At 36.5% G+C, this 14736-nt stretch overlaps 1 protein-coding gene across 2 annotated transcripts in view; it reads right to left on the bottom strand.

Annotated features, from left to right (window-relative positions):
• Positions 1-14736, bottom strand: part of ACSS3 (acyl-CoA synthetase short chain family member 3) — a 63646-nt gene that overhangs the window by 19141 nt on the left and 29769 nt on the right. For both annotated transcript variants that reach the window (XM_064731505.1, XM_064731515.1), the window contains one exon: positions 13359-13462. In XM_064731505.1, the coding sequence (XP_064587575.1) occupies positions 13359-13462 (104 nt within the window). The remainder of the gene's footprint in view (positions 1-13358; positions 13463-14736) is intronic.

Here is a 14736-nt window from a genome sequence, read left to right as displayed (position 1 = left end):
ATATGTATATGTGTATCTAATCAGTATGTTCAATACTATTTTCAGTATGCTTGCACCAGGAAATTAAAGTAATTTTTGTTGTGAATTTTTTCAACCTCCATAGCATTCATCTTCCACTTCAAAAGTTATGTGACTATTCAAGTGCTTAAAGAAGCAAAAACAAAAACAAACTTACAGACTCTTGTAGTGTTTTATAGTAGGTGTTAGTACGTAGCTGAAAGCTTAGCATTTACAGCACAGCTGAACTAGGGCCTAAATACAACTGTGGGACACAGAATAAAAATTATCAACCTTCCATGCTAAAAAAGACAGGCTAAAAAGTTGGCTTTGTTGTTTCCTAATCTTTCCTCATTCCATCCTCTACTCCAGCTAGTGCAAATTCCCTGCACAGTCATGGAGGAATCTTTTCTTCTAACACACAAAACACCCAGGCTACAGTTACAGTGGTGACACAATATCAAAATAATCTACCATACCCCATCTGTGATCACACTGAGAAGTTGTAGAAAAACAAAACGTTTTCAACAGTATTTTCTGTGCAGTATGTATACTGAAGAATTTTCCTCTTTTACTTGGAACAGAAGGAACAGTGAATTGGAAAAGACAGTAGAACTGAGAGTTTCCTTTTTGACTGTGCAAGGAGAGGAAGTGGAAGCACGGTGTACATGGTGCTTTACATACTGCACAGCAAGAGCTACAAAACAAACTGCAGCAGATCAGGCAAGAACAATAGTCCCCTATCACCAAAACACAGGAATTAGGTTTGCTACTGAGAGACAGGGAACACAGCACCACTGTAAGCCTGATGTACCAGTAACATTGGTGTGGACTGGGAATTGACAAGCATTTCTCATCAAGAGTCTCAGTCCAAAGACCCCGATGGGAGTGGAAGAATTACTGAAAATTCATTTGGGTTTGCCTGACTCTCTAGTACACTGCTAAAGAAATCAACAGAAACTTGAAAGGAAACTTCATTGTACTAACCTGTCTGGTTTCTTACCTGCTTTTTGGACAACAGTGACTAAGCCTGAATGAAAGTCCATTTATTCTGGAGAATCACAAGTTCTAAAACTTAGTGAAAAGGCCTTTAAAACTGTTGCTCTTTCTTCTATTGTCTTTTCAATTACCAATGGATATATAATTTTCATATTTACCCAGTGCTCTAATCTCTAAGCCATACTTTTAGTTCCCACAGGGCAGTAAGACTTTTTATATACATGGAAAAAAATATGGGGTTTTTGGTACTTGGATCAGATAATAATTAAGAGAGGGAATCCCAAAAGCATCTGCTCTTTAGGTTAGGTTAGCTGTTCCTGAATGCTAAAGATTCCCCTTCAATACAGAATCACAAAAGGAGTACTGTCAGAGGACAGCATGAACCTTTGCGCTGCACATTTCTTGGGAAATCAACATTTATCTTTCAAAGAGGATGCTGGATTGAAATATCAATTTCCCAAACCTATTAGGAAACAACAATCTCTTTCTAGGACAGTTTTTTCTATCACCAAGAAAACAGTCTGAGTTTAAAGGAGAATTCAATTCAAAATCTTCCTGAAAAGAAATCATCACTGTTCAGAAGAACACAGGATTTTAAGTGTTATTTAAAAGAGATACTTTCCTTAACAATTATGTGTAATACAAATACTGTGCGGCCCTTTATTACAGATTTCCAATAAAAAAGTTGCTTATGAATCTTTGGTTTCAATTAAGGTTGGTTTCTTTACAATTCAATTCAGGATCTATGTTCAAGTTACAAGACTCAAGTCTGAAAAGTGGAAACAGTAACAGTCAGAAGAAGGATAACTCTTGTCAAGTATACATTGTATTCCACCTATCCCTTAAATCAAGTTTCTGCATATACGAACATATGTCCGTTACCTGACACTCATTTGTTTATAGTTGAAGATTCTCTGAAATTAATGCATAGCACCTAGAAAGATTTGCAATGCTGAAGACTTTAGGAACTTCCATGTTTTTAATGCAAGGAACAGAACAAACATTTTGCACATTACCTGTCCACTCACTAAGCTACCAAGTTAGCTCCCCCTCCAGCTGTGGAAGGCTTTGCAGGGGCAACCAGATCATAAAACCAAATTCCTTTCTGTATAACACCTTAAGATGTGACAACGAAACAGCTATTTAGAAGAGCAATGTTTTATACTGGGAGAACAATGTTTCACAACTAGTCTGGTAAAGGTATTCAACATCTGCTCTGAGTTATAATGAAAACAATATGGTGTACCTCTGAGAATAATGAAAAGCACTTCATTGAGACAAAAAAGAAAGAGTAACTGAGAGATGGCCTTAAAATCAAGGCTGTTCAAGTGTCCCAACCGCCTCCTTATGCTTCTTCTTTTCAGAATTAGGGCTAATGTAAAGAAACAGTCCTCAATAATCACAGATGTGACCTTCTTTGTTTTGTCCCACTCTACCAGTATGTGAGTGATACTATTATAAAGCTATTTCAATATTATTTAAATATCCAGTATAAATTGGACAGCTAATGAGTAGTCTGATACAGGAACTTTTTAGCATTTGCACCTTGGAAAACAATTCTTATGCCAAAGAAGGTGCTGCTGATCCAGAAGTAAAAAGTGCACCCTCCTACAGGTAGCTAGGGTGCATAAAGTCTGTGACATTATTAATCAGAAAACTTCCACCTATCCACGTGCCTGATTTGCAGAAGCTGTGTTCTGCCAAATTATGCAGAGCAACAGCTAGTAGGCTTTGTGCTCAAAACTCTCTTTCTCATTCACAGTCAACAGTCAAGTTCAATCAAAATAAACAGTTTTGAAATAACTCAGGAATTTCAAGATGAAAATCTACCACTTACTTACTCTGTGCCACTCATATTCCTGATACATTATAATTTCTGTATCACGTTTCATATTTCTCAACATAGTAGACTGCCATGCTGCTGAAGTATTGGCTTTTTTGGTAGGAAATACCTAGGCAAAATACACTGCATTTTGGAATGAATATTTGAGCTTGGGCTGTGCTTAGTAATGTAAAGTTGTCTGCTTTGAATTTCTCAGAATGCAACAGAGAGCCACAAAAAGCATACAAAAGAGGTAGGAAGTTGTTATGTAGCAGAAGAAGGAAAGAAGAAAAAGGAGCAACTGTCATACATTAACATATTAATGAATGCAATAAATATAGTACACAAAATTCTCACTGTGGCTATGCTGTTTTGAGCTATTCTTCTGGCAAGGCTGTCATTTTTGTTGTGGGGAATTAAAGGAATTACTACAGCAGCAGATTGCACTGATAAAATGGAAAGGAGAGTCTGTGAAGCAGGAAAGCTTAGGCAGGAACTCATTACAAATCCACTCACACCACAAGAATGTACCTCTGAAGAGACTCCCTCCATATGCTTCCTCCACACAGTGGGCATTTTCATTATGCCAGAAAGGGTGAATGAAGAATTCAATAAAGTTACAGCAAAATGCTTTCTAGTAAGGCAACAACTATTGGGCATTCTGGAACAGAAAACCACAGTACCTGATGAATTACAGGACACAAAATCCGCATCACAGTACACCATACTGCTTCCTTAAAATAAAACTGAATCTAACACATCACAGAAATAGTATGCACTCCCAGTGTCCTGAAGATTCAGGGGCCAGATCATCAAGCATTCACACAGACCTCAGTTCCTTCATCCTTTAACATACAACTGCACAGAGCAAAGAAGTCAGTTTCCGTCAGTCCTTTATCACTAAAAAGCCAAGCAAGCTTCTAATTGCAGCAGCAGTAAGCTGCCTCACTCACAGCTTGGATTTAGCACTGTTAACCCTGACAAACTGTGTCTAGATAGTCATGCTGCAGGTTGGTAGCCCAAGCACCAGCTCAGTCTTATGCTTACTGATATTGGAAGAAAATTTCTGATAATTGCTTTAGCCTCTGTACAGTACAACTCAGCCATGCCTTCAGCAAGGCCTCAGAAGTATCTTGTGTAAATTGTGTAACTTTGCCAAGCTGCTTTCTTTGTTGCTTCCCTGGAAGAGATCTACATCAGGATGGCACATGACATGTTATATTATTAGTGTGTAAAAAGACTGAGCACACATGGCTGATGCTGGGTATTAAAGTACAAACAATCTGATGCTCATTATCCATCAACACTAAAACAAAGACATGACACCTGGCCACTATTATCCCAGAACACCAAAGGGCACAGATAAGGACAGTTTGGATAATCCCAATACAATGTGATGTTTGGTGCTGCTACAAAAATCCACAGCACTGCTCCACCCACATTGTTAGTATATAGCTATGCTATGATTTTTACCACATTCTAAGAGTAAAAGCTAGTGAAAACTATTTTCAGAGCTATGATAATTATACTCTGAACCTCCCCATCCATTTTACTCATTTCGTCTTCATTTTATTTAAGCTTGTCATCAAATGAAGTAAAATTTAATGAAAGAGCTTACATTTACTGTAATTCTATCTAGCAATATATTTAGCATGGTACTACAGCAAATTATAACAAAAAAACTGAGAGGAACCACAAGAAAACAGCAAGGACTGAAGAATCTGAAAAACTGTAAATTCTGAAGGATACTCTGATTCACTTTTATCAAGTGTCAGAAAGAAGTATGAAATTAAATCCAGTTCACACATAATACACCATTAGATTAGATTAGAGACAGTCTGTCATCCTAAATTATAAAAGGTTTTGCTGGCTTGTAGCGAAACTTCAAAAACTTTTTCATGCATTGTTTAGTATTTTATTTCATTCCTTGCTTCTGAGGACTATGACATGCAGCAAAAAAATTCTTAAACACTCACTGTAATTATAATTTATTTTTTCTCCATCTGGCTGCACTCTTAATTATTCCTCTTGTGAATTAAGCACATGCAGCATCAACAAAATAAACATCAGATGTGTAGAGAATAACAAAATATGGTAAGTCAGGAGCAGGGGTCTAGTTTGTGGCTTTACAACAAAGAATTATCAGCTTTAAGGTGAACTATGCAAGTTTGGTGATTTGTAATCAAGGTTTTCACACTTGTCTTGTAAGGAGTTGAAAAACTCCTTGTAAACTTAAATAAAGCTAGGGTAAAGAATAAGAATAAATTATTCCAGTAAATAACTGGAAAGATTTTCAGTCAAGACTTTCTTGCTCTAATGTTATTTAGAGAGACACTCTCACATCTAAAGCATGACCTTTCCATCAGGCTGCTTACAATTTAGGTAACATTCATTTGGCAGAAGATCAGAAGAATTTGATATCTTGAAGTGGCTTCAAAATATGTTTTTTCATCCCATTAGCACTCTATAAAACAGAACATAAAACCTCTACAAGTGAACTGTAAGCCTCATGGAAAAACAACAGTGTTTTTCACCTATTCTTCACACCCAAGTAAAATTAAATTTTACCTTTCTCACTTGGTAAAATTGTACACAGAACCTTCAAAAAGCTCTTCTTAACTGTCTAACTTCTCTACTCAGAAACTGCAAAGAAGAAACTGTAAAGCAGAAACTTCATTCAAAAAACATGGGAAAGAGATATAAATAGAAAATGAAACAATAATTTTTTAAAGTGTGACTAAGATTCATGGACTTACGAGAAAAAAAAGTGACAAAGTGAGCTAAAAGTTTTGAAAGCCTGAAGTTCCATTTCTCAAAACAGAAATCCATTTTATTTATAAAGTTATGTGTTTTCTGAAAGTGCCTGCATTTCCATGCTTATTCTTAGAATTGAAGGTCAGGAGAGAAACCAGCATTTTTTAAGATGTTTTCTAAATGCTTTAAAGAACGTAGAGTCATAATTTACCATGAACATAATTTACCAAGCATCTATTACCATGAACATGTATTGCACTTGTGAAGGGCAAATACTTCCAATACAACAGTTCTATTCCTGTATTCATTTCACTTGTTTGAAAATAAAATCAATGCCCAAACCAATTAAAATTCATCAAAGGCTCACTTTCACAATTATCCAATCACAGAATATACTTACAAACTGTGGGGGTTGGTATTATACAAATACACAAGGTCTCTGAAATTTTCAAAGCACTTTTAAATGAAATCTCAAAAATACATATACAAAATATAACTGCAAGGAAGGTCCAACTAGTTTAGTTAAGGGTTTGTGGGCCATGACAAATATTAAAACCAAAGCAGAAAATAATTGGTTATCACTAACTGGCAAGCCAGTAATAAAGCACCAGAAGTTTATGTATTCATTTTGTAAGTACACTAGGCCCTTTGCCTCCAAATATTATATATGCTATTATAACATACATCTTATAAATTGCCTGTAGCAAAATGACAGCCAAGACTAGAGAATGGAAAGATTTTTGGTTGTATTTGGAAGATGTCAGATGACATGTTTAAAAATGCATTAAGTCAGGCAATGCATCAAATTGTATTTTCAGACAAAATAAATTTCAAATTGTTTTCATCCTACTGTAACATCATATCTGATATATGATGAAATACTAAGAGATAAATGGAAAATTTAAAAGTAATTACACATCTCAGTGCTAACTGTTTGCTGTTTAATTGTTTTGAGGAATCTTAATACATTGCAAGCATAGTAATACTGGCAAGATGGAAAAGACAGGTAAAATTACTACTGTGCAATTCAAGTATCTTTATCAGGATCTAATATCTTAGATATAATCTCTTCCTACCCTCACTTTGAGCAACATAAAAAAGCAGCTGCCATATGACAAGAAAGAGATCAACAAGCTGTAACATCTTCACACTCATACAAACTGCCGGCACTCTCATCGCTCATCTCCTTCAGAGAGATAAGACTGCACTATTCTATTTTAACATATCCATTCCTAAACATGTCCACTCATCTTCTTCATTTGCCTAAATGCAACCCAAATATTCAGTGCACACTAAATATTGCCCATGGCTCAACTTCATAACTTAAGACTGCTTTACAGTTCTTTTATTTTCAATCATCTAAACTATATCAATGAAATTTTAAGGATGAAAACATTTACACTTCATCCATATTAATTTTGTCCCTGACTGCATGTGGAAAGACAATCAGAAAAGATTAAGATTAATAAGCACTGAGAAACTGAAGCCAAATGGGAACAGAAAAGCCTAATAAACACGTTTTATCAATTCTAAGTTGGAAAATGCCAGCACAAATGAGGCAGACTAGCAGCGGCACAGCTAATAATGAATTTGTATCAACACAGGAGGAGCTGACCAGTGGGTAAAAACCAGAGTATAGCCATGAGGAAAAGAGAACCTTCACAGAAATGTGAAGTACAGAGATGCATGCTTTTTGTTTTTTTAACTAGAAGGATGTAGTACATTTACTGACTTAACCATGTTCCAATTGCAATAAATTCCACAAATAAAAATAAAAAAACTTTTTTTTCAAGCCTCAACACTCCAGATCTACCATCTGGGTACACTTCCCAAAACACATTGAACAACTGAAAGCCATGTGAAATGCACATTTGAAACAACCCTCAAATGAAAAATATTTTTGGAGAAAAGACAATTTGTGAAATATGAAAGATACTGAACAGCATTGAATGCCACAATAAACCTATGAAGCTGTAATGATTCATGCAAAACAAAACCACCCTAGAGAATATGCATATTATCCAGACATACCTTCTTTGATGTCCAAGAATGGGAAAACCACACAGAACTGAAAGGTCAGTCTCTGCCTTGGCAATGCCTACGGCCACTAAAAAAACCTTTTCCTCTCTCTCCTTCAATAAGGACAACCAAAAATCTGTTTGAATTGGGTGTTGTAAGATGACATTGAAGGAATTATGAGATACTGCTACTAAGGATACACAGTCCACGTGCAATTACTAAACAGCAAACAATGGCTGAAACAATCTATATTTTTCATACCCTTAAAGGACAGAATGCAAGTCTCCAGGGGGAGACATGAAAAATGTCATGAATGCCTGTAATGAATTCAGTTATCCAGTAAATAATGATCAGGGGACTCAGTAAATCAGGGCTGCAGAGCAGCAGAAGTTTCTGCCAAGTAGTTCCCACTTCTGTAGAACTGTTTGTAGGTTATCAGCTTTCACTAAAAAAATAGTATCTGAGTCTTGACAGGATGCACACATCTTTAAAAAGCATGAAAGTAGTTGTGTCTACACTGAGGCACCTGATAACCGAAACCAGTTGCCCAGACTTTGGAATAAATTTGTTTCATCTCTTTCATTTCAACTCCAGATTCCTGGTCCCTGTAACTCCAGAACTGAATTTCTGTCACTCCAAAAAAAGTGAAGAACTGACTATTTGTTGCAAATCAAACAGCCATCCTTTCTTTAGTTTACCTTTCCCGCTGGCTTTGGGTCTGAGAATTTCATGATATTGAACAAAATCACTGGACTGATCTGCACTTTTGTACGAGGCAAAGTGGAAGGTAACTGAAGAACAAAATGTGGAATCCAGCTGACAAAAGGGAGATGGAGGTCTTCCCTGACAAGGTCATTCTCTTAAAGAACAGTTCTTCAGTGCAAACCTGAAAAGGTTAGCTAACAATTTAGTTGCAAAATCCATCTTTCCAGATACTCATACAAAGGAGATTGTGCACAATGTTGCCAAGGCAACACAATGGAAACGGAAGTCTGACGATCACATCATGCTGCTTGGAGATCACATTAATAAACTCTTTGATTGCCTCAGAAGTAGTCCACTGAAATATATTCATCTGAGTACACTTATCCATGATTCATATTTTTTACACTGAATTCAATGACACATTTGTATCAGTCCTCATAAAAACTCTGTATAACCATTATTAAACCACTACATATAATTACCTAACAGCAGTCTGCCCTAATAAAAATATTACCAACGTAGCATTTGCATGTTCTAGAGGCAGGACACAGAAAAAGGAAAAGAATAATTTTAAAAGTGATAGAGCACATTATTAATTATATTACAGAACTTGGAGAATTCCTACCAGAAAATTTTATCACGCTGTCTCAGAATATCCAATACGCACTATAATACAATGTGCAATATAATCTTTCTTGTCAGCAGCCACAATGTATCAAGCATCATTTGATTTTTGTCCTAATGCCTGCTGCAGAAACCTACTCCTTACTGGTTAAAGCAGCCTATTTGCATGAAAACACAAAATGTAAACAAATGTTTCATAGTTATGCCTGCTAGTGGGCTGATACTCAGGAAATAGTAGATAACTCCAATCTGAACCTATTACACTTGCACACTGTAACTTCCATTTCCATAGTACTCAACTAAAGTTCTATGGAAACATGTCTCTTGACTGAGATGTTATGCAGGCCATATTTTATCACTGAATTATCAGCTTCAGTTCTACTTCATCTGAATTTTCCTATACATCCTCAAAGGCAGAGTCTCAAAACGTTTTTATTTAAAAACATCAAGAGAAAAAAACCTCTTTATATCCTATACTTACTATGAATAAATGGAAATCTGACTTACCATTTTCTCGAAATGTCAAAAGTGGTATGGCAGAATTTCATTTTTTTAGCTAACATGAAAGCTGAAGATGTTTAACACAAACTTTCAGAGCCTTTTGCTTCCACAGCTCAACCTCCTGGCTGTTTCCCTTTTTTTTTTCCTAGAACTCAAAGCTAGCTCCAAAATCAAGGTAAGCCATACTCACATTTCTTTGTCTATTGAGGCCCCTCCCTCAGAATGAGAGTAGTCACACAGCAGATACAACCCAAACACTGTTTAGGCTACTTCAAATAAATCTGGAAAGGCTCCTTGTAATTGAACTAACTGCAATACTAAAACAGAGCAACTATATCATTGCCTTAAAATACAACTACAGAGAGAGAGAAAACAAGATCCAAAATGTGCATTCCACTTCCCATTAAAAAATTATTTCTCTCAAAAAAAAATCTTTTTTTTTGACAATGAAGTTAAGACTTACAGGATATCTTGGAGCAGAATAGCCTTCTTTCCCTATTTAGTGTCTGCAAGACTGGAATAACTGTACTTACTTCACAGGGGTGTCAAAAGCATTAACTGCTTGTGTTTGCACAACTTTGAAGATGAAAATTGCTATTGAAGTGCTAAGTGTCAATTTGTATAAATAAGCAAAAACTTAACATCCGCACCAAGCCAAACAAAATTCTCCTCTCCCCAGGTACAGTTGAGCATAGGATAAGAAGATCAGAAAATAACATTCTTTCATCCATTGCCATATCTCAAAAGAAAACAGCAAGTTCTTCCCAGTCCTTACTGCCTGAAATCTTCCTTGCCACTCACTGATCCTGCAACTTACAATTCACAGTTTGAAAGATGTGCTTACTATACTTGTAACACAAACATTAGCATTTAAAATGAGTGTTATTGCTGAAGGTGTACTGACACAAATCAGTTTTAAGCAATCAGCTTTTCCAGGTGTAGCTGCTTTGAAGTCCCTTAATGAAAGATTACTTCTGTTTCAAATTATTGTTTCAATTCACAGTGATTTCAAATACACACCATAAATCAAAATTTCAAGAACAAATGAAAGAAATCCACATTTCCTTGTCAATACTAATTTATTTCTAGTTATATATATGGCAAAAGGGCCAAGTGCTTTAAAGACATCTTACTAAACCTGAAGAAGGAAGTGGTTAACATTAACACTCCTATTTTATAATACTTTTGTCAGCCTTTTGTTTCCCCCACACTCATTTCGTCCTCCAAATGATGACAGTCACTTCTCATCTCTACAAAACTCATCCTTTCCTTACCTTTCTCAGTCATTAACAAAGGAATAGAAATTACCCCATTATGCAAGAAACACTATTTACCCAGATACTTCTCCTCCTCCTCCATCTTCTGCTTTAGCCTCAGCTCAAACATAACTGCTGAAGATCTACAGTTTTCAAGCAAAATTAAGATGTCAGAATTTCTCTGAGTTTTGCAATGCTCTTGTTTTGGAAGAATGCAGATAAGTATCAGCTTTGGGAATAAGTACCAATTTGTCATACTAGCAAAGGTCAAAAGCATTTTCATATGTAGAAGTAAGACAGAAACTTTCAATCTGAGGTATAATAAAATAGCAATTTCCAACTTCAGCTGCAATTGAATGGCAAAAAAAGACAATTCATTTTGTTATAAAAAATGCATTTTAAAAACTTATTAGTTCTACATAACACAGCTAATAGTTTCAACTTCCTCCTGACAGAAGTGATTAGGGTTTTTTATTGTGTTTTTAGCATGCCGCTTTTTATTTTGGAGATAGTTCAGAAAATTGTTATTTCTGAATCTGTGGGTCCTTATTCTGTCATCAGTCACTAACCTTGCCTATTTCTAATGAATTAAACAGCCAGTTATCTATTCTGTAAAATATTTCACATTCAGTACATAAACCTATAACCTCATGTACTGAAATTCAATACTGTTGGTTGAAATGGCTTTTCCAGCACAGAAACCTATTTTCAACATTTTGACAAGTGACAGATAAGGATGAATGTGACAGAACTGCTTGTTTTTTCACAATTAATGGTCTTTATTTTGTATTCTGCTAAAGCAGAGGTGAGTGAGGAGCAGAAGGGAAGACTGCTTTCACCAGCAGCAATGGCTGCTGTGCTGCAGGACCCGGGAGTCCCCTGGATGACAAGGTGACCATGAGCCCGCAGTGCCCTCATGGCCAGGAGGGCCAGTGGCACCCTAGGGTGCATAGGGAAGAATGTGACCAGAAGGTTGACAAGGTGATCTCCCTCAGCTCAACCCTAGTGAGGCCACATCTGGAGTCTTGTGTTGAACTCTGCACAGCTCAAGAAAGACAAGGAAAGGGTACAAGTAGCAAGTTCTGCCAGAAAACCTGCTCCAGCATTGGCTCCTCTCCAAGGATCTACAGGTGCCTGCCAGGAACCTGATCCAGCATGGGCCTCCACAGGGTCAAAACTTCGTCTCAGGCATCCACCTGCTATGGTGTGGGTCTCCTTCATGAGCTGCAGGCAGATCTCTGCCTCCTGTGGACTTCCATGGCTTGCAGGGACCAGCTGATTCACCATCGTCTGCCCCATGGGCTGCAGAGGAATCTCAGCTCCACCATCTGAAGCACCTCCTTCCCCTCCTTCTCCACTGACCTTGGTGTCTGCAGAGTTGTTTCTCTCACATGTTCTCACACCACTCATCTCTGGCTGCAATTACAGCTTCGCAATAACATTTTTTCTCCTCACTTTTGAATATGTTACCACCATTTCTAATTGGCCCAGGCATGACTGGCAGCACATCTATCTTTGGAGCTGTCAGGGATTGACTCTGACATTATTTGATCTTTTAGACCTTTTCAGTTAATTTCTCATTCTGTATCATTCAAGCCTGCCTACAGACATTAGGATCATAGTGAACAGAATGAAACAGAGGTCTTTTGCCTTGCATTAATCATCTAATCAGCAGATTAAACACAGGTTAAATTAAAAATTACACTACTGTCTTTTTCAGAACTTTTTCAGAATTTACCTAAGATTGTCTTGGGTTTTTTTTTAAATTAAAAAAATGAATTTTAAGCCTCCTCAACTGATCTAAGTGCATAATATATAGATGAAATACCAGTTTATCACTTTCTCTCTAATCTTCTATAGCTTTTATTTGATCTCTCATGGGAGAACCTCAGAAGGTTTTTCTTTATAGAGAAAGAGACCACACATCTTAAATCAATGATCCACAGAAAACACAAGAGGTACTCTTGGAAGGGAGCAAAGAAGGGAGGGAGGCAGGCAGGTAGGAAGGAGCTTTTGTAATACATTGCCACTGTTTAATCAGCAATGTGTGTAAGAAGCAAAATGCAAACTTAATCTTCTAATAGTGAAATTTAAAGATACATGAATCCACAGTTATAAGGAAATATATTTGATCAAGTCTTAATCCAAGATTCAACTAGGATTTTTGCAAAGTTACCCACAGACTGGTACTCTGATTCCTTCATTGCAGTGAAACAAATAGGAAACACTCTAAAATAATCACTAGAAGTTGGATGGCATCCATACAGAACAGTATTAAACACCAAGGAGTCTATGCAGCAGATTGTTTTTAATTAAACAAATTATATATGCAAAAAAACGAGGTTTAAGCCTTAAATAGCAAACAGCCTGTCACGTAACGATCACACACACAAGCAACATAAAACACACCTGGAAAAATAGTAATACAAACTTATTTTTTTAAACATGGGTAGCAGAAAATACCTTCTTTATACAGCTTTTGCAAATGTCACATTTTTCTAAAAGTGCCCTGAAGTCACTTTTCAGACCACTTGCAAGAAACATTCTTCCTGCTTGAATATTTTTTTACATTTATTTACATGTTCACGGCAAGCAAAAACTATTTTACCTTCATATTCAAGAAACAAGTCTGAAAATACTCTCCTCACTGTATTTTACAAAGGATATTTTAAACCACTCACCAGTTTGCCACCAATGGTCCAAGACAGGTACCTTGAAGACTCTTTTTGACCATTCTAGCGTGTCCACATCACAGTGCTCACCAGCTACAAACATTGTTCTGAATCTTTAAATAAAAAAAAAAAAGTCTGTATCTTGATCTGGATGTGGAAAGGAAAACAAGATAATGAATATAATAAATGTCTCCAGCCACTGTCCCAGAAAAGGGAAAAGACAAAGAAGGACTTTTTGTTTTCCCTTTCCTACTAAGTAACAACTAGAATATTTGCAGCATTAATTTAAGCTACTTAATACTTCATCACGTAAAAGAAACTTTATTTGCTGACTGCACATACCTTGGGAGACCAGAGGCAACCAACTGTCAGTTGAAGTAAAAATAATTAAATGCTCTGTACACAAAAACTAGGTAGATATCTTCATTAGCATTGCAGTACAATCTCCCACAGCCATATGCATGTCATTGACATTTTGTTTCTCTTTAAGTCCTTCCTCAGTGCATTCTGAATGAAGACAACTGCTGAACACAGCACTTCACTCTTGTCCTTCGCAAGTGGACAGAAACTGCACTGATTTTGTAAAGCCAGCAGATTTGTAGTCACAAAAAGAGAGAATTCTTAGATGTAGTTGGTATAACACAAATTTCACTTCAGAGGGATATAATTTAGAAACACTACAAGTCCCATCTTTCCATGGAAATGAAATCCAGAAAGCAAATTAGACAAACACCAAGGACATATAAGACTTAGGGAAAATGCAAGATATCTTGTTATCCCTTGAGCCAAAAGCAAAATTCTTCTCTTTTGAATTGCCAGCTTTAATAATCAGATTCAATAATCTGCAGGCTAAAGATCAACTTTTTATTATGAGAAGGAGAAAAATTAGCTCTTTGGCAAACTTAAAGCACAAAACCATCAAAAAGAGTATCAGAGCAAAGTGCCACAAATCTAAGCATAAGAACCATGGAATTATTTTCTCCTCTCAACCAGTATAGCAAAACAAGGGATGCCAATGGCTATGAAATGCCCCACTGAGCAATTTTTTTTAAAGCCCACTTAAAACTTCAAAGCATGTCAGTCCACCTGCTACTGCAATCATCTATCCCTGCAATGCAGTTAATTGAGAAGAAAGGTCCTACAGCCTCTCTGTAAAATAAACATCCTCAGCTGTTCTGAAAACCTACATTCCTAACATGAAATTCAGCACAATCAAGCTTTTAGGCCCTATATAGGAGTTCAACAGAATGGACCTCAAATTTCACCTGATATACAGGGGACAGATCAATGTTCCTAATGATCCTGAAGCAATAAAAATTGTTCAACATAGCACATATATTTTGATGTCACTTCATGCACATAAGAAACAACATCTCCAAACTATTTA

The sequence above is a fragment of the Zonotrichia leucophrys genome, chromosome 1A (assembly GCF_028769735.1).
Source record: "Zonotrichia leucophrys gambelii isolate GWCS_2022_RI chromosome 1A, RI_Zleu_2.0, whole genome shotgun sequence".
Lineage (NCBI taxonomy): Eukaryota > Metazoa > Chordata > Aves > Passeriformes > Passerellidae > Zonotrichia > Zonotrichia leucophrys.
Note: the sequence above shows the minus strand (reverse complement) of the source record. Positions and strands in the feature narration are given on the sequence as shown.